Source organism: Sapajus apella, unplaced genomic scaffold, assembly GCF_009761245.1.
Source record: "Sapajus apella isolate SASKATOON/1434 unplaced genomic scaffold, GSC_monkey_1.0 scaffold45, whole genome shotgun sequence".
In the NCBI taxonomy this organism is placed as follows: Eukaryota; Metazoa; Chordata; class Mammalia; order Primates; family Cebidae; genus Sapajus; species Sapajus apella.
This window is the reverse complement of record NW_022436985.1, coordinates 11,689,526-11,709,177: the sequence shown is the minus strand read 5'-3', so window position 1 is coordinate 11,709,177 and position 19,652 is coordinate 11,689,526. Positions and strand designations below refer to the sequence as shown.

Below are 19,652 nucleotides of genomic sequence, written 5' to 3'. Positions count from 1 at the left end.
AAAATAAACCAATAAGTATTTGTGGAAGAACATGAATCTGATAAAAATGCCTATGCCAAATGAATATTTCTCATTATATCAAAGTATAACTCTTCAGTCTTAGAACTGAAAGACTTTTTAATTTATTATCTAGCTATGAATACATCTTAATTTTGAAACATCTACAACAACAAAAACAAGAAAGAAAAGTACACCATGTTATTAGTTTGGTAGAGCTGAATTCAGGCAGACCTTTTGATATCAGTTTGACTGTTTCATATTTGTTACTGTATTATCCACATAAGATCTTACTAGGAGACAAAGTTACTCTGCCATAATGCCAGCTTGTAAATATTTGACATTGAGTCTCACAGAAACTTTCTAGGGACAGTGAACAAATGCCATAAGCAGTATTGCATCTGAGACAAAAGGGAATTAATTGAGAGTAACACCCAGAGGTACCACTGGCTGCTAAGAAGGATACGATCAGTGCCAGGAAACAGCACTGCACCTTTTATCATTTCTCCCATGATGCACCCTACTGACCACATGTCAACTGAAAACAAAAATGAAATGAAGATAAACAAGAACACAGGAATAGAACAACAAATAAATGAAAACACTGGGCTACCCATGCCATAGAGCAATAGCCTGACTTTTCACTGACTGGATGAGAGGCCAGTCCCATGATTATTAGTATTTTAAACAGTAGAAAGGGGAGCACACAGACTGTCAAAGCCCTTTTCTGTCATATAACTGAACTAACAATGCTGTCCAATGTTACCTAAAGTAGAATAATATTACATTGCAATTATAATTCAATGATTAATTTAGGTTTCGATTTAAAAGGTCTAATTTGCATTCATCTACTAGAATCCTACTGATTTTTATCATAAATTATTCTAGCTAGTGTTAATATGCAAATCGATTTCTTTTTTACTCTTGTATACATATTTGAATAAGAAAAAAGAAAAGCTGAGCTGCCAGCAACCTCAAAAGAGTTACTTTTAGAAAACACATTTACTCTTATTTATCAATAAAATACAGTTCCAGAAGTGAAAAGCCAGTTCAAGAATGAATGTTTCAGAATATGCTGTCTTAGTTTCATTGACTCCCATCAAAGGGGCATGTTTCTCAGCAGGAAGCCTTGTCTTATTCTTATAAACACAGTTGCTTTATAATGATAAGAAATGCTAGCTTTCAAAATGGGATGGTTCAACATGAAAAAAACATGTCTAAAGAGCTGATTCTTCTTCTGAGACTGTGAATGTAAAGAAACCTGGAATTCAAGGTGAAATTACAATGAATGATCTCTCTGCTATTGCCAGGTATCATCCAGAACTTAAAACCAGGAAGCCAGGGCAGAGTGCACACGGGGAGGGGCAAAATGGGGAAGGGTAAAGCAACAAAGGGGTATCTCTTTCTTGAGCTATACTTGGTTACTCATTTGTTTTACTCAAAAGTCAGAAAGAGAGATGGGGCATACTTATGAGGAAAAAAAAAATAAACCAGAAGAATGAGGGATGTTGAGGGGGAGCAAACAGGGAAAGGCATTAAGATAGCAGCACAATATAATTTTGCTCCACTTACTTTTCAAATTACATCTTGTAATTTGGCAGTGACCTTAAAGAGTTCCTCATGAGATTCATTCCAATGTGAAAATCTCACTTGGGTTAAACCCAAAGTTTCCATTGTTTGATTTAACACCTAAACAAAATGATCACTGCAAAGAAATGGTTACAGCTTTGAGGGCGATAAGCATACCCAAAGAAGCAAATTTGTTTGCTTCCAGTTTAGGAAAGCAACTGACATGCAAAAATATCAGGGAAAGATAGAGCAAACAGTTGTGTACTTCTTTATTATGAACGTGTTTATAATTTCAAGTAATATCTGTCTCACAACAGGTTGGTATTGAGAAATCTTTTATTAAAGAAAAAAAATCTCTGAAAAATATTTATTTTTAAATTGCAAGTATTCCTATCATACTGTCCAGAGACCAGTTTGACAAAATTGCTATTCATGGTATATCTGTATCTTATAGATGTTGTGGAAGAGATACACAAAAAATATTGAGACCAAAAAACTCGATGTGCAGTGTTTTCTCTTGCCTGTCTTCATTCAAACATTTAGAAAAAATGGATTCTGCCATCAAGCTGTCTGGGACTTAGGAAGCATCCATTTCTATTTCTTATTTAGTACAAAACTATTTTTTATAATATCTCTGGCAGATATACTCATCTTTTTCTACTAGAGAACCGACTCCATTGCTTTCTAACTGTGTAACCGTGGCCAGGTTACTTCTCTCTAAACCTCAATTTTATCCTCTAAAATATTGATGATAAACTGTATTTATTATGCAGAGTTTTATGAAAGACTTGAAAAGTTATGTCTGGTAAAGATCCTTGCACAATTCCCTGGTACATAGTGAATTCCCAATAAATATTATTTATGCATCATCATGTATTAAATAACATTAAAATTATATTTGGGAATTAAATATATATGGAAAAGGTTTATTTATTTTAAATTTACATAATTATATTGTATATTTACATCTATAATAAAGAAATCTTTCCAATGGAGGAAACTCACTGCTCACTAGGCAATCTCTTTTATTATTGAAACCACTTAGAAAGGCATCCTACATATTGAATCACATTGACTTTATGGAACTTCTCTTCACTATGTAAATAGGAATGACCTTGTTTCCTCATCCATATAATAACCTTAAAATATGTAACTACAACCTGTAATCCCTAACCATACCTCTCTTAAAACTGGCTGATTTTATCTTTCAGGCTAAAATCCCTTTTTGTGTGTGTGTTTGTTTTTGTTTTTACTGTTCTTCATATGCCTTTAAACAACAGCAACAGCAATAACAAGAGATGGCCTAAATGGAATTCTAGTCTCTGTGTTGCCTTAGCCTCAATTGGTTCTATGCAGTTGTTGATTTAATAACTGCTATTAATAACTGGTATATCTCCCAGTTCTCTTTTTTGTGTGGGGGATCTAGGGGATATTCCAATGTAAAATAACATTTATTTAAAATGTATCTTTAATAGATTTAATAGATCACAAAGCTGTTGCATAAAAACAATGCAGAGATAAAAGCTCTAGATCTGAAATTCTGATGTACATATTGAATTTCATTTTCTTTATTTTAATAAATCTTTCTGGGTGAAAATATCCTAGAACTCTTTCTAATTCCCATTTCAACTTTACTCATCATTCTCTCCCCAGAGCATATTTATATCTATGCTACCAAAGTGCTAAGCTTTGTGCCTAGAAATGATAAGCTCTATTACTTGAGTTACAAAAATTGAATATATACACATACATTTATGTGGATTTTTATGTACTCAAGACAGGATTATGGCCCAAGATAAAGCCATTGTACCAAAATTCATGAATTTGTCATCCCCACTAGCAAATAATATGTAATAAAAGAATTTTATATCAACTCCTATTGAACAGAAAGATGGTAAGCCTTCCCTCTACTGATTTATCTATATTGGGATACATAAATACACTAATATAATATGCATTTGTATATATTAGTGATATATATATTTTGCTAATCAAGGTAAGACTAGATTATTTTATGAAATTGTCAAGTATTACAATGAATAGAGACTGTGCATACACCTTATAAGTAATTAGGAAATTCAATCACTATTGGAAACTGGATTTTTATGCTTTCTGAGACAATCTGGTTTAGCATTTGGGTCTCTATAAGAGTTCTGCACACTTATGCTGACAAAGTAGAATTCTGCTGGCTTTTAAAATTCTGATTCATCACATTCTTCCATCATCATTCTATCATTTCCATAGGCAGAAGGCAGATTCATTTGCAATTGGAACACTCAGATAATTGAGTCACTTTCCTTAAAAGAAATGTTAAGTAAGTTTTGGTGTTACCAAAATATGGTTATTAATTTTCTGAGTGAGAATCTCTGAAAATTTTGCGTCATATTATTTGTCAGAAATTAGTTTGTACTAAATTATCTTTTTTTTATTTTTAACCAAGAGACAGACATGATGTAATGTAGGCCATGGAAGTAAAATCTAAATAAATGAAGAACTATATTGCTACTTCCACACTCAGTCTAATAGTTCAGATCACGATTCATGATTAAACCATTTGTGGATTACGTAAGCTTCTATTCTGGAAAATGTTTCCTATCTAGGAGATTATGTGGCTCTTTTAACATAATTTCTGAGACTTCTCCTTAACACACCTAAGTATATTTTCATTCAGCGTAGAATTTATACAAATTTTCTTCCAATGAATAACTCAACATATGATAGTAAGAATATTTAATATAGTTTTCTAAAATCAGAACACTGCTTTGAAAACTAGTTATGTAATAATTTTATTAAAATTGTTATAAAATTAAAAGCTATAAAATTAGAACATTTCTTTTAAAATTAGTTAACTGCCGGGCGCGGTGGCTCACGCCTGTAATCCCAGCACTTTGGGAGGCCGAGGCGGGTGGATCACGAGGTCAAGAGATCGAGACCATCCTGGTCAACACGGTGAAACCCCGTCTCTACTAAAAATACAAAAAATTAGCTGGGCATGGTGGCACATGCCTGTAATCCCAGCTACTCAGGAGGCTGAGGCAGGAGAATTGCCTGAACCCAGGAGGCGGAGGTTGCGGTGAGCCGAGATCGCGCCATTGCACTCCAGCCTGGGTAACAAGAGCGAAACTCCGTCCCAAAAAAAAAAAAAATAATAAAATAAAATTAGTTAACTAAGTTATATATCTAGTTATTTAACAAAAGGATGTTGTATTAAACTTCAGTTCAAAAATAGAATTCTAAGGATACTGACATACAAAAATAAACCAAGAATGTACATATTTTGCTCATGTGAATCTAAGTAAGAAAAATAAGCAACAATTCACAAACTTAATACTAAATATTGTAATGCCAGGAAATCAGAAAAAGACTTTCTCCTGAGTCTACCTATTATAAACTTGCTTTTATTTCTTTACAACCTCAGAATCTCCAGCTCCCCTTCTGGTGATTCCTGTCTCACATTTTCATAAAATAATAATAAAAGAGAAGAGTAGCAGGCACACTAGTGGTAAACATGTATTCTTTAAAATAAATGTATTCTTTTAAATACATTCAAATAATAAATAATTTTATTTTAAATATATATATATAATTATGTGCAATTTGCTTATAGATGTGAAAAAATACTTATTACATTTTTTCATCCTAACTTTATTTAAAGCCATACATTTTATATTGTTTTAAATAATCCTGTATCATCTTAATTGCAAGAAACAGAGTTAGACTATATAGTAAGTTATTAGTTGCAAAAGTTTATTAGGAATGAAGCACTGTTATTTCAAAGAGGTAAGAAGAGTTTAAAAATCTCTGTGCTAGATGGATATAACAATCTGTAACCACAAATTTTTGTTCATTTTACTTTGATCCTTCCTAATGTTCATATTTAAACTTATAAAGATATAGCATTCAGTTAATTTGAGGGTGTTTTCTTTATTTCTTCAAATACACTTTTGGGAAACCATTTACCTGTTCTTTAATCACTCGGCTCCCTGGCAAGGTTATATGTATATCCCATTCATCCTAAATGCAATTTCTTGTTCTTCAGAGGGAAGGGCACGAGGAGCTATTTTAGCAGTCCAGCTGTTATCTTTGGATATAATATACTTGAGGTCTAGAATTTTCAAATGAGTGTGGTGTGCCTGTTTTTAACTTTACCATATCCAGAGAATATTGGCCAAGAACTTAGTTAAAGGAACATCACAGGGTTTGCTCAAAGAAGGTGTTACCATTTGAAGTAGAATGGAAAAAATAAGGTTGAAGAATGCATCTCAAAGAAGGTTTGAGGAAAGGACTCATGAGAAGTATACTGGGACTATAGGAGCCTTTGATAATCAAGAAGATGGCATGCCCTGGTTGGGGTTTGGGGTGGGTGAAGGCAGTGAGTGACTGGATAGTTCTTAGAAAAAACTTCTAAGGAAGCATTGTAAAACTGCTTTCCTGTAAATTTTACTGAAAGGAACAAAATCTGAGTGAAGCTAAAGCCACTGATTTATCTGTTCTTTGGACTACATAAAGAAAATAATGGACTTGGCATGTTTACTACCCTCTAACTTGAAAGTCAGCATGGGTTGAAGAATGCTTAGTTAAGAATGTTTAGTAATACATTTAAATATGAATGTGCATTATAATATTGTATAAACTACATTATGTCAAAATATATGCTATGAAATATGTTTTAATCATAAAACTATAGTGAAAATTAAGTGTATGATAGTGTATGTATAATTAAGAAACATTTTATACAAGAAAAATAAGTATTAAGTGATCCTTTGGATATTACTTAGCAAACTAATAGGTGGAAAAGCAAATATGTATTGTTTATTTTGTTCAATTTTGTTTACTTTGCCAATATTCTAATTTAGTAACCAAGACAATTCCCTGTGATATCATCTAGATCCTATTAACCACCAAGAAATCCTAATAGTGTTCCTCAAAATGCAAAGATAGGGGAAATGTGGGAAAATGTGGAAATGCGGGAAAGTAGTTAAACTTCAGTCATCAATGACAATCTCATAAGATTCTCTGATTTGTCAAGACATTTTATTATTTTTGCTTAGGATTCAAGTTTAAAAGTTCTGTGAAGAGAGAAGAAAAATGTTGATTATAATGATAGTATTACCACATTATTTTTCAGCTTCAAAGTAATTTAGTATAAATTACTCTGAATAATTCTAGGTGAAAGTCATGAGAACCTCTGATTGTTTTTTGAAATTTCTGCAGAATCTTGGAAGTAGTCAAGGTATCAATTAGCATATACTTAGCTTTGATGTTGCTTCCAATAAATGTTAGACTCATTTCAATATGCTTAAAATTGTGTGATTCTTCTGCCCATAAATAGCCTGAATCAGCCCTCAGCCTTGTGTCTCATAGTCACAGTTTGGGAGGTTATCTGACTGCTCAATTGTTGGTAGGAAGCCCTGTACATAAAATGGTATTAATTTCATTTAAATATTAATAAAACAATTCCACTCAAAATTGTTTAATAGAGATTCCTATAGGTTTGCTTATTTTTAAAATTTAATTTAAAAATTAAGTCATAATTTTAATTATAGGTAAAATGAACTAAAAACCTAAATTCAAATGGAAACATTTTCAAAAAGGAAACTTTTATCTAACTTATTTCATTGGAAAATATTTACTCATACTTCAGTAAAATTTAACTTGAGCAAAAGGCTTTCCATCGTAGATGTCTTTACGTAATTTTTTAACTTTTAGGTCCACTTGCAGGGTCATTATCACATATGGCACTAGGCTATCAAAGCCTGCTATGCTATGTAATAATCACTTGAGATAAAGAAATACAGACTGCAAACCTTTATTATAGTCTATATTACTTATAATAAAGATTATTTAAATGTTTAGTTTCATACATATCAAGGATCTAAATGTTATGCATTTATTTTCACACAATTTAATTTCAGCTCTAAAAAAATGTTTCCAAAACAAACTAGGATAAAAAAGCGGGGGCTTCGAAGAGAACAATTTCTAATAGAAAATAGAATTATCCAACATGGTGCTGTTTTATTTGCTTGTTTGTTTGCTTGCTTTTCTGAAGGGTTAGATTAAGTTTAAAACTTTTCACTTTTTTCTCATTTTATTGGCTTTTAAATTTAATACTATCAAAATAGAAGAAAAGCAATCCTCATAAATGCCTGAAGAGCTAAATAAGATCTCAGAGAACAACCTCGCTACATGAAATCAAGTGACATGTAACAAAAAGTCACATGGAAATGAGAAAGTCTGTGGCTTTTTGCTTTCCACTGACAAGCGCATTGCAAAGATGTGGCTGTGCAACTTCACCCTGAGAATTGAGAGGTTCCTTTTTCATCTAAAATGTATTATACACCAAAGGCAAAAGCAAAAAGAAAACAATTCCTACTTTTGAATAAAGTCAGCACATTTAAATATGAATGTGCATTATAACATTGTTCAGATAAACTATGGTAGGTATATAATTGATCCCCAAACTATAGATATGTAATTTAAAGTGAAATGAATTTTCCTAAGTAGCCATATCAAATTTAATGATGAAAATGAGACTTCACACTATAGACAGGAAAGGAACATGGAGCAAACAGAGATTCAAGACTTTAAGATTGGTTATAAATAAATAGTTGCCATGTAGTTTTCTCATGTTCTAGAGCAGCACTGTCTAACAGAAAAATGACAGTCACATATGCCAATCATATACGTAGTTTTAAGTTTAATTTCCATATTAAAAAGAATGAAACAGCTGAGTTTAATTTTAACAACATATATATTTAACCCAATATATTTATAAATGCTATCACCTTAACACAATCTATATGATTATTAATCATATATTTTATATATTTTTAGAAATATATTCAAAATCTGCTATGCATTTAACAACAAAACACATTTCAATTTCAACTAGCTATAATTTCAAGTGCTGAATACCCACATGTACCTACTGGACAGTGCGGTTCTAGAATATGTCATTACTCTTACATTACTAGTGGAATTTAGAGACTATCTCATTAACAACCAGCAGAATGAATAAATGCCTACCTAAATAAAGCTTATTATGGTATCCATTTCTTCTTGAGTCAGGTTTTTGTTTTGTTTTGTTTTTTGTATTTGACTTTTTAAATAATAAAAATCATAACCTTTCTTAAATAATAAAAGGATTCCTTAATACACTTTCTTATCAATCAAATAGAATGGTTAATAGAGTTATGGGTCACGTGGTTAGTGCTAATTTCCAAAACATCCATATGTAATAAATACACTAAATTCAATCCCAGCTTATAATTGTTGAAATTGTCAATTATGGTTGTACTTAGATTTGCGCTAGTATTTGTAGTAAGGTATTTTTGTATTTTTAAAAGTATATTCTACTATTATATGTAAACTTTATTATCTGTATATTATAAACACATATCTGTACCTTTACAGAGTGAACTTTTGGCCATTTAAGAATGTTTCAGCTCATTTGATAATTCCAAATCATAGATAGCTCTAGAGAAAATTTCTGATGGACTCTATTGTAGGACTCAATAGAACTTAAATCAAAATTGCTTTATGAAATTATAAATTTATTTGGGAAAACAAGTATCTATGTGTATGTCACATCTCCAAGTCAAGTGAGATAAGTCTATTTTAAGTTCACCTGACCACCAGCAACTTGAACAATAATTACAGTTTTTAAATGTGGAAGTGCATATTTTGAGGAGGATATGTTATATTGACCTGTTAAAGATTTGATTTAGTGTTAAGAGTAATTTAAATCAGTGAAGCCATAGACAGAAGCTTAGAATGTCAGCAAGGAGAGAAATTTTATGCCTAAATATTGTAGAAGTACAAACTAGTTTTAGAAAGGAGATGGAAAATGACTTGCAAATATTATAGACAAAAATGACTTATTTTGCTAGTTATAAAGGTAAATATATTTTAATCATTAGGGATCTGGTGGCCTCTGTTATTAAGGAAAAGTAGCATTTCTAGTTTTAGTTGCAGGCAAGAAAGTAATTTTAGAAGAAAAAAGCCCATTGAAATTTAATTTAAAGAAATCATTCTGGTAGGTAGTCTTGAGTACTGGTCAGATTATAGAAATCATCACTTTTTTTCATTACAATAACACCACTTACCCAACTTTTTGCTTCTATCTTTACTCTCCTGGTAAAATCATTATGTTTTTAAAAGGGAGAGAGAACAAAACAGGTAAAGCTGTAGCAAAAGGTACAAGGATACAGTCCCTTCCTGGAAAGAGGATTTTGTGGCGAACCATTTCTCCCATAATGCATCCCACAGACCATATATCCACTAGAACAGGAGAGAGAGGGTAGTGAAGAAAAGGAAGGAAAGTAAAGTTAACTAAGATAATTGACTTCTGAAGGAGGAGGAAAAAGAACAGTTTGATTAAAAGTACAATTTTCACCTCCCACCAAAAGTTGGCCAAAAGGTGAATTAAAACCAGCACTATGCTATTACATAAACAGTGTCTAGTATGAGAACTCAAATTAATGTTTAAAAAACCATTACTTTGTGGGTGCCTTACATTGCCTCTCAATTGTACCACAACGTGGTGACATTGGTGACAGGGAAAACAATAGTTAAACCGAAGGTTCCATGGCAAGTAGGTGACAGCTAAAAGCCACCAAAGGGTTTTCTGGGTCATTTGCTGGATGTAGAGAAAACAATATTAACCTGTAGGGGTGGCTATTTTCATTTTCTATTTCATTCAGTTACAGAGAATAGGGCAACAAGAGACCACCTTTTTTTTTTTGGTGGCGGGGGGAGGGCAAAACAGGATAAATTCAACCAAATCCAAGAAACCAGGAAATGGCTGGAACTATGGTTTAGAGGCAAAAGAATTGGAATTCCGCATATTTGGGACTTAGCTTTTCCTTCAGAAGTTTTTCCTTGTAAATAAACATCAGTTTTAGTTTCTGTTTGAAATATTTCAAGAAAAAAGACATATGATGAATTAGCATATGTATAAAGGAGTCATCTGGAAGGAAAGTGAAAAAAGTATTAAAGGTGTTAAAAATTGTTATGTACATATATTTATTTCTAAATTGTCATACTTGTTAGGAAAACATGCTTTGCCTTTGCCTTGTCTTATCAATATTTACCCCCTTCCAACTTGCTTTGTATTATAGACAAAGGGAACCTTTGCTCCATGGGGAAGGTAGGTGGGGCTAGGTGCAGGGGACAGCAGGGCATGCCTGATGTGGGAGCAAGCAGGTTTTTCTGCATGATAACCTTCCCCCTATTGGTGGGAGGGCAGCACCAGGGTGCCAGGCAGCCCTTCTCCGTGGACTTAGAGAAGTCAAAAACCTAAGGCAGCAACTTGCAATTTCTTCTAGTGAGGGAAGGGAAAGGGATTTTAATACCAACTGTCTGTAGTACCAAGATCTGAAAAGCCCAAATAGGCAAATTCTGACCCCCCCACCCCACCCAGTCTCCTGTACATTCTTGATTCTTGACTTTGTTTCTCCTTTGACTTTTTAAAAATAACTTGCAAAGAAAGTATAAAAATGTCTTCTTTTCTGAATAAATTAGATGTGGTATTGCCTTGTGAGGAGGGCTAGATTGATCTCTTCTGAGTCAAAAGGTACCAGAACTCCAACATTGCCCACCAGGGTGAACCTGACCTTTATAAGAGCTGACTTTTTAACTTCGTCTATATAAATGCATATATACATTCTCTGTCTTCTAATCTAAGAGTATACAAAGAAGTTTCTGTAAACTTCAGTGGCCAGGGAATTTTCATTAAAGTACCCTGTAGCACCTGTACATAAAAATACACTGATTATTTTTATAGAATTTATAAAAATAGACTTAAAAACTAAATAGAATATAAAAATAAATATGAAAGGTACATTGAATACATATACAATGCTAATTTAAAACTATTTTAATTCCTAAGTGTATTGAATATATTTTTCAATACGGTACATTACTTGTAAGATATATTGTCATCAAAATAATACATTGCAATGGTTTCTAACACGTATTTAATAAATCCTTTGTTTTAATCAACAACAGTCAATTGTAATATATTTTTAAGATTCTTTCCATACCTTCATTCTAAAGTGTTCATGAATATTAGATTTTCTTTATGAAAGCAGTAGTGTCAAATTTGACATTTTCCTTTTTTACGATTTTTGGAATATATGAAGATTTACAGGCAATTGCTACTCTAAATATTTCTTACAGAGAAGCTTAAAGTATTACAGAAATTCTTATTCAATTTGAATAATTTGGATTATTTCAAAGTTGTCTGTGAAGATTTTCACTCCAAGGATTTGTGGCATCTTTTTTGCTTGTCTTTTTCTAGAACTAGAGCCATCAATCTGAGACACAACATAAAAGCCAAATGGCTAAATGTGGTAGATTCCTTCCTGCTTTCACACTTATGCTCAGCTGAGCTGCAACCCAAATAGCAATTTTTCTCAATATCTAGGCATGTGTGCCAATCAGTATCCACTTGACTGTTTAATCAGACTCCATTTAGAATTCTTTTTCACTATTATCATTTAGTGCTTTTCTAGCAAAGCTGACTTCTCAATAACACCCTTCACATTTTTAATGAGTGATTCTTACCAGTAGTATTCAAAAAAAAAAAAAAAAACCTGAATATGCTATCTGGCAGCCTACTTTATAAAAGCCTGTATATGAATGAGAACATTCCCCTTGGCTATCTAAAATGTATACTCGTTTTATTCATCGTTTTGATGCTGCTCTTCAGAAGCATCCCTACCGTTCTCCTTGTAGCCCATCCCCAGGATGACCTCGGGGGCTCTGTAATAACGTGTCACCACATATGGAGTCATCATGAAGCTTGTGCCTGCTGTCCTGGCCAGTCCAAAGTCCAGGATTTTCAATGTGCAATCAGACTTGACTACAATGTTACTTGGTTTTAAATCCTAACAACAGGGATAAGGGAAAAAATTAAAAGCCAGCATCAAGTGAAACATGTTATTTTCATTGACTCAATCAATATAGCCATCTTGCAGTAGCATTGATGAGGTCCCCCTTGCCTACAGAGCCCTAGATAAGGCAAATGCTTACTGCTACAAATAAGTTAACTATTAGTTTTTGGATTTAAAAAAATCCCCGGAAAGATTTTCAAACCCAGAAAGGAATTGTATTATCATTTACACAATTTACACTAATCTTGGGAAGAGGTTTTAGAAAAAAAAATATCATTTACTGTCTTCTGTTAGGTTTCTCCTTAGGACAATATAAATCAACTTATATATCATTTCTAGGCCTGACAGAAGAGGAGATCAGGGCAGCTGTGTTTATGCTACCAGAAACAACTATGGAAATGAATTGGCTTATTTCAGTTGTAAGTATGACCTCTGCCAATCAAGGAGCTGAAAGCATAAGGCTTCTAAGAAACGGTCTCAATGAGCCGAAACATAACATTCAACAAACTCAACCTCAATATAACTAGAATTTTCTTCTACAACTAGTGAACTAGGTACTAATTTTAGTATCAAATAAATGAGGAAGTATATTATGTTTGACCAATACCCCTGTATAAAGAAAATAATCTACAGTTACTCTTCCTCTTCTCTTAAAGCATTTTCATTGTAATCCTAGAGAAGGTATTCTTACCCTGTGAATAATTCCAGCAGAGTGGAGGTGCTTAATGCCACACAACATTTGGTACAGCAGGTAAGACATTCGCTCGTGGTCTAATTCCATCTGGATCACTTGACATAAGTTGGCATCCATCAGTTCCATTACTAAATAACTAGAAGAGTAAATCCACAATGTTAGTTCCAGATCACAAGATCGATGAAGTCCTTTGATTTAGTCAGAATTCTCTCCTAACTCTGTACGTCCTCTGAACTTCCTAGCTCTGACTTTGACAGAATCAAGAATATGAAAATTTCCAGGTATTGCATGTGTGTTAGCTACAGGAACCCTACCATAAGGTTGCTAGTAGAAGCAGCATTTATTAGTGTGTGGTTCGTCCCCATAGATTTTTTACCTTAATTTTGCTCTCACTTTCCCTTGCATTCCCTCAACTATTTCTTGAGTACTATAATTACAAATAAGAAAAAAATTCAAGACAGCCTCTTCCATTAAATTCAATGCATCTGCATTAAACACAAGGTGCTAGGGAACCACTTCCTCTCCTCCATCTGTTGTCACTTCTGGTTAGACCCTTTGCACAAAATCAATGGCACTACAAAAATCAAAAGAGTAAAGATAATTTTCATGTCCCTTTTATTACTATTTCTTCAGGTGAATTAACTCATTGTAGAAAGTTCATGGAAACTATTAATAATCATAAATAAATAAGCCTTACCTGATTGACCAAGAGCATGGAACAACTAAGTATATAAAGCCACAAGGCCAAAAGGAGGCAGGATATCTTTCCAGTAAATAACACCAATCTCCTCTACCTATCAATGGACCCCTTTCATTTACTGCCACCTCTTACCTCTTTTTGATCAGTACAAGGATTTCAACTCTCTCTCTCTTTCTCTCTCTCTCTGTGTGTGTGTGTGTGTGTGTGTGTGTGATCTTCCCTTGGACTGTTTGAGTGTTGTGCTATCTCTTCCTTCAGGAGTTTTGAGTTTTGTTACTTACACATCTTGGAACTCCTCCAGCGTTTTCTGGGGTGTGAAGACATTTAATAAACTAATGATCTGAAAGAGAGTGGAAGGGGCAGAGGAAAGAGAGAAAGAAAAAAGGGAGAGAATGTATTATTTTAAAATTTTACTTCAACTCAAAGTCACTACTGCTATGGTGAAAATAGAGAAGCTGGAAAAATTTCTGGAGCTGTCTCATAGATGATCTGTCTTAAAGTTAATAATGAAGCTAAAAAGCTCAATTCTTGAGCAGAAGAGTCAGAGAGATGCATAATTGTTACAATGCTTTCAAGTGTGATTCCTCGTGGCAGAATATAGGCCTTTGTGGGATGAAACAACAAAAAAAGAAATGCTATGTGAGAAGAGAGATGGCAGGAAAACACTCAATGAGACCTAGCCGTGGGATACTTCTCCAGATGAACAAACTGGTGTTCTTCTTCATGATTTTTTGTGTTGGTACTTCTTTTTTTTACTTCTACCTCACATTCAAATATTACTTAAACTAATGCTCCAATAATATGTGTGGGGAAAGATGCATTCTAGAAGATATCAATGATGAATTTAGCAGAAAATTATTTAAAAGTTATGTAAATTCAGTTAGAAGTTTTTTGTTTCCTGCTTTATTTTATATATTAGCTAGTAAAGAAATTTACCTTCTAGCATAAGCAAATTTTGTAAAAACACTTTGTCACATTTCCAAATAGATTGCATACATCAATAACTCAAAATGGGCTTTCGACTAAATATTCTGTACTAACATACCAGTAGGAAATGAAAATAAAAACATAAAGATAACAATCTTATATTCACAATATAGTTGCAACTATTTTATAAAAACTGGATAAGTACAAGGTCAAGTACTTCAAATCACCAATCAATGAATTTCAGTAAACTTTATAAATGATATAAAAACATGTAGAGTAATAAACACAAAACAAAATTAGTTTAAACAGCTGAAAATTTGACTCAATTCTATGGAATGTTTTATGCCTCAAGTAGTTTTAACTTGTTGAGAAATTATTGACAAAAAAGAATCACAGTACCATCCAATATTTTCTAGTATACATATTTATAGCAATAGTTGTAATATAGTAACATGCAAATTCGTGAAGCATTCCACATTTAAAAATAAAACAAGACTATCTCTTCTAAAGCAAACTTGTAGTGTGGAATATTCATACAGAAATATAATTATTTTAAAATTATCTTTAAAACTTGCTATTAAAGGGCCATGTTATTGTGTATTCTCATAGCATCTCAGTGCCAGTGAGTGTTGAAAATGCCTATGAAGTCCATCTTTCATTGGAACATCTACAGTGGGTCCATTTCTCTAGGACTTTATCAATTTTATACAGTAATTTATTTCATTTTGATATTTGTTCAAACAAAAACATTGAAGACTGTGTATAGAGCACACATTACACCCACACAAACATTCACATGAACACTCCTTGAAAATGGAAAAACGCTAACCCAGATCATCTGGTGAACAAATAATCTAGATAATCTAAAAAAAACCTAGAAAATAGCATTATAATTTTAAATAAATCAAGATTTATCATCCTAAAACATAATTTTTCAAGATCTATTCCCTACTGTAGGTTCTTATTTTCCCGTTTCCTATGACCTTGATTTCTCACTTTTTACCCTTTGAGAATTTATCCTCTATCCTTCCTTTGCTCTCTTATAAATTCTAATTCCTACCAATAGCCAATTTAAAACATGCATCTGTAGGAGATTATCACAGCTATTTCCATTTTAATTCAACAGTTTCCAGATAGGAATCTAAGTTCTTTTATCCTATCACCTTGAGACACACAGATGTGAATCCATGCTTGTCAGGCCTCACAATCACTAGTTCCTAGAATTGAATATTTATTTTCTTTTTTTAAAATAAGAATTCTAATCTAATTTTCAGCTGATAAGAAATACAGATAACGGGATCAAACTAACACCATAAAGAAGTATTTTCTAAACAGATTTTCCTCACTATTATTAAAGATTAATGGGATTACTTTACCCTTCCTTTGCTTTCCACAGTATTAAGAGTTCTATATTCTTATTAACGTGGAATTTACACTTGGTTGCAAGTGAATTTCCTTTTCATAAAACATTCCAGAAATGTGTTTATGTAGACTTCTACATACATCCATACACAAATAAAAGGAAGGTAGCAGGTGGGATGCTATTTATAAACTATCACTGCAATCTGGAACTCTTTTTTAGGCTTCCTAAATATGAGACCTCAACATTTCAGTCTAGAATGGGAAGTATTATTCTCTCAAACTGGCCAAGTAAGTGGGCATTTCTCCACACTGTATTGCATTACAGGGTCTGGAATGAGGATGAATTAATTGCATGGAAAGTTTTCCATTGCTTGTATCCATTCATTTTCCATTGCCCATGTTATGTTCCATCCTCCCTGGTATAACAGAATGTCTTGTATCGATCATGTGGCTAATCTTGCCCTTACCTTTATTTAACATACTGAAAGAACAAATTACTTTAGTATATAACTCTTTCTATTATTTCTGTATTCCTTTCTAGAAGTCTCATGTTTGTTGCATGGCCATATTAATTGTGGGTGTGCAGTTCATAAAATTTCCATTTCTTAGTGAGGTCTTTGCTGCTCAGCCTATTTAAAGGGCAAACCTACCCCACCAACACTGACCAGCATTTTAAAATCTTCCTTCTTTGCTTTGCTTTGCTTTGCTATACTTAATAGAACTTACCTTCACCTGACATTTTACATATTGACCTATCTTATTGTGGATCTCCTTGTTCTTGCCAATAGAGCATCAGCTCCACATGGATGGGGATTTGTCTGTTTTTTTCACTGTTGTGTCAACATCCAGACCATCTAGATCTGTGCCTGGCACATTTTATTCATTCAGCACATACATGTCAAAAGACCGAATTTAAAAATCATCAGGGTAGAGTAATAGAGGAAAAGAGAAATACTGTCATGGGGCCTGAATCTGCATATTTGCCTTCCAAATATCTTTCAACTTAATACTAATACATTTGTGTCTTCTCAGTGCCACTGGTAGATGGCTAGCACTAGGACAAGATCCATGGTTTATAAAACCACACTGGTAATGTGAGAACTTTGTAGGAAGTTATTATAGCTATTATACTTTATAATGATTTTACTTACAATAAAATTTTTTTTGATTTTTAAGAAAATAAAATTTTATTTATAATAATTCATAATTTATTATTATGTATTTATATGTAAAGTATATTCAATATATTTATTATAACTTATTTATTAATAAACATTTTCCTTAAAATAATGAATTATCCCCTATTTATCTTTACTAAGAAGTGGAGCACAGAAAGAATTCTACTGGTCTCAGCCTGTGATTGAAGGAGCCTAGATTCTGAAGTGTAAAAAGTCCTTTAATGGTCTACCCAGCTGAGTTCCGATGAGAAAAAACTCTTGATCCTGTTCTCAAGTGCTTTACAAATATGTGCTTGCATATTTGCCCAGCCCTGAAATAAACAATGCCAACACAAAGTGGATTCACTGAACAATTGGAGGCCACTACTAGACTACAGTTGAAACAAAAAGGAGGTAACATGAATAAAACTCAAATGTTAGCAATTAAATCTAAATTATAAAGAAATGTAGCATGGTGCTTTGTAGGTTTTTTATTTTTTATTTTATTTTATTTTATTTTTTTGGTTTTGCTTCTCTTGCTTCTTTTTTGGAATGCATGAAACTCTCAATTTGGAGCAAGATAACCAAATATGGTAAATTTTCTAACTAGGGAAATTTTATAAAATTCATCACTTCCACCTCATATGGTTGTTAGGTGATTTTTAAGCAGAAAGCTACCATGAGGACAAGGAAATCAAATGTAGCATATTGGCAGGATAAACAATCTTAAGAGGCAGAAATAGCAAAGGAAAGAAAGCCTTTCTTACTCAAGTACAGATTTCTTTTTCCAGTCTCACAAACTCCCATTGCCAGAAATTTAAAAATAACAAAACTCACGTTTTTATGGTTCACACACTTCATGAGGACCAGCTCCCGGTATGCTCTCTTGGCATGTGTTTGGTTCTGAAAGGGTCTGCTGAGCTTCTTAATAGCCACATTTCTGTCAAGGACAGCATCATACGCGGCACTGCAGAGATCCAAAAGCAACTCAGAATTAAGAACACAAGATTCCTTAGAACTCTTGCCTACCTGACTAAGGATACAGGTAAAGAAAAGACTATTTTGGAACCTTACTCAGATACTGTCTGTGCTGGTCACATGCCAATCAGGCTGTAAGTAAAGATATGAGTAACTGGTATAAGAATATTCTACATGCTAGGAGGATGAAGAAGAGTTGAAGAAAGGGAAGCAGAAGGGGAGAAGGAGGAGAAGAGGGCAAAGGAGAAGAAAAAGATCTTACTAAGAATATAGCACATAATTGCATCATTAAGTGGGTGGAAAAAAGAAGTAAGACAATAATTCAAATTTCCCACTAGCCATGTGACTATGACAAATCATTTAATCTCTCTGAGCTTGAATTTCTCATCTGTTAATATATGATATTTAATTTTTTATATCTATAAAACTTCATTGTTCTTTGGTTGTTTTAAATGAATATGTTTTATTTACCCATTCATAAGAACCAGGTGTTTTGTTTGTTTGTTTTTGTTTTTTAGAAACAGAGTCTCACTATGTTCCCCAGGCTGGTCTTGAACTCCTGAGCTCAAGCTAACCTCCTGCCTCAGCCTCCCTAGTAGCTGGGACTAAAGCCACATACCATGGCACCCAACTAAGAACCAATTTTTAAGGTGTGATGTTAATTGCCATAAAAGCACAGGTGGGTGGATGATCACAGTGCGCTCTAACAATAACAAAGCTCAAAATAAGAAATGCAATCAGAGGGAGTTTTAGAAACATAAATAACTGCATTTAAATACAAAGACAAAAATAAATGCTATTCACATGTGAAGCTTTCAAACCAAGAATAAAAATTTATAATGCTTTGAAAAAGCAATCTAAATATTTGGTGCTATTTCTCTCATATGAATAGTACATGAGTTTAGAGATGAAATGAGAAAATGAGAGAGGCCCTTTTTGCCATTATACTTAATGGTGGACTCACAAAATATCTGTGCCCCATCCCTGAGACTTTGAGTTCTGTTGGGTTTCGTCTTAGTTGCCAGGGGGAAATGCAAAACCAGAACCCACTACAACTGAACTACCAAATTAGAAGTAACATTGACCATTGAAGGCTCATGCCACAGAACTAGGAGCCAAAAATGGAATTGCTGTACTGTAAGACAATGATAGATTCACAAAATAAGGTTGAAAAAGTCTTAGAGTTCACCTGGTCTATACCTCCATTTAATAATCATTCCTCTCTAAAATATGTCCATGAAAAGTTTCACCAGTCTCTGCTTGCACACCTCCAAAAACATGGAAATCATTATATCCAAGCAGCTCTTTCTCTTGTTGGGCAGCTTTGAGAATAGAAATGCCATCATTCTGATAAGCAGAGTTATCTTTCTGCC

General features: G+C 33.2%; 1 protein-coding gene across 11 annotated transcripts in view; it reads right to left on the bottom strand.

Annotated features, from left to right (window-relative positions):
* MAPK10 (mitogen-activated protein kinase 10) overlaps window positions 1–19,652 on the bottom strand; it is a 324,375-nt gene that overhangs the window by 71,727 nt on the left and 232,996 nt on the right. For 8 of the 11 annotated variants that reach the window (XM_032239867.1, XM_032239875.1, XM_032239872.1 and 5 more), the window contains 5 exons: window positions 18,139–18,268; window positions 14,137–14,195; window positions 13,153–13,291; window positions 12,290–12,455; window positions 9,775–9,846 (listed from right to left, as the gene is read on the bottom strand). In XM_032239867.1, coding sequence (XP_032095758.1) covers window positions 9,775–9,846; window positions 12,290–12,455; window positions 13,153–13,291; window positions 14,137–14,195; window positions 18,139–18,268 — 566 coding nt within the window. Of the gene's footprint in view, window positions 1–463; window positions 536–9,774; window positions 9,847–12,289; window positions 12,456–13,152; window positions 13,292–14,136; window positions 14,196–18,138; window positions 18,269–19,652 lie in introns of all 11 variants that reach the window. The other 3 variants (XM_032239877.1, XM_032239871.1, XM_032239876.1) reach the window with 1 other exon arrangement.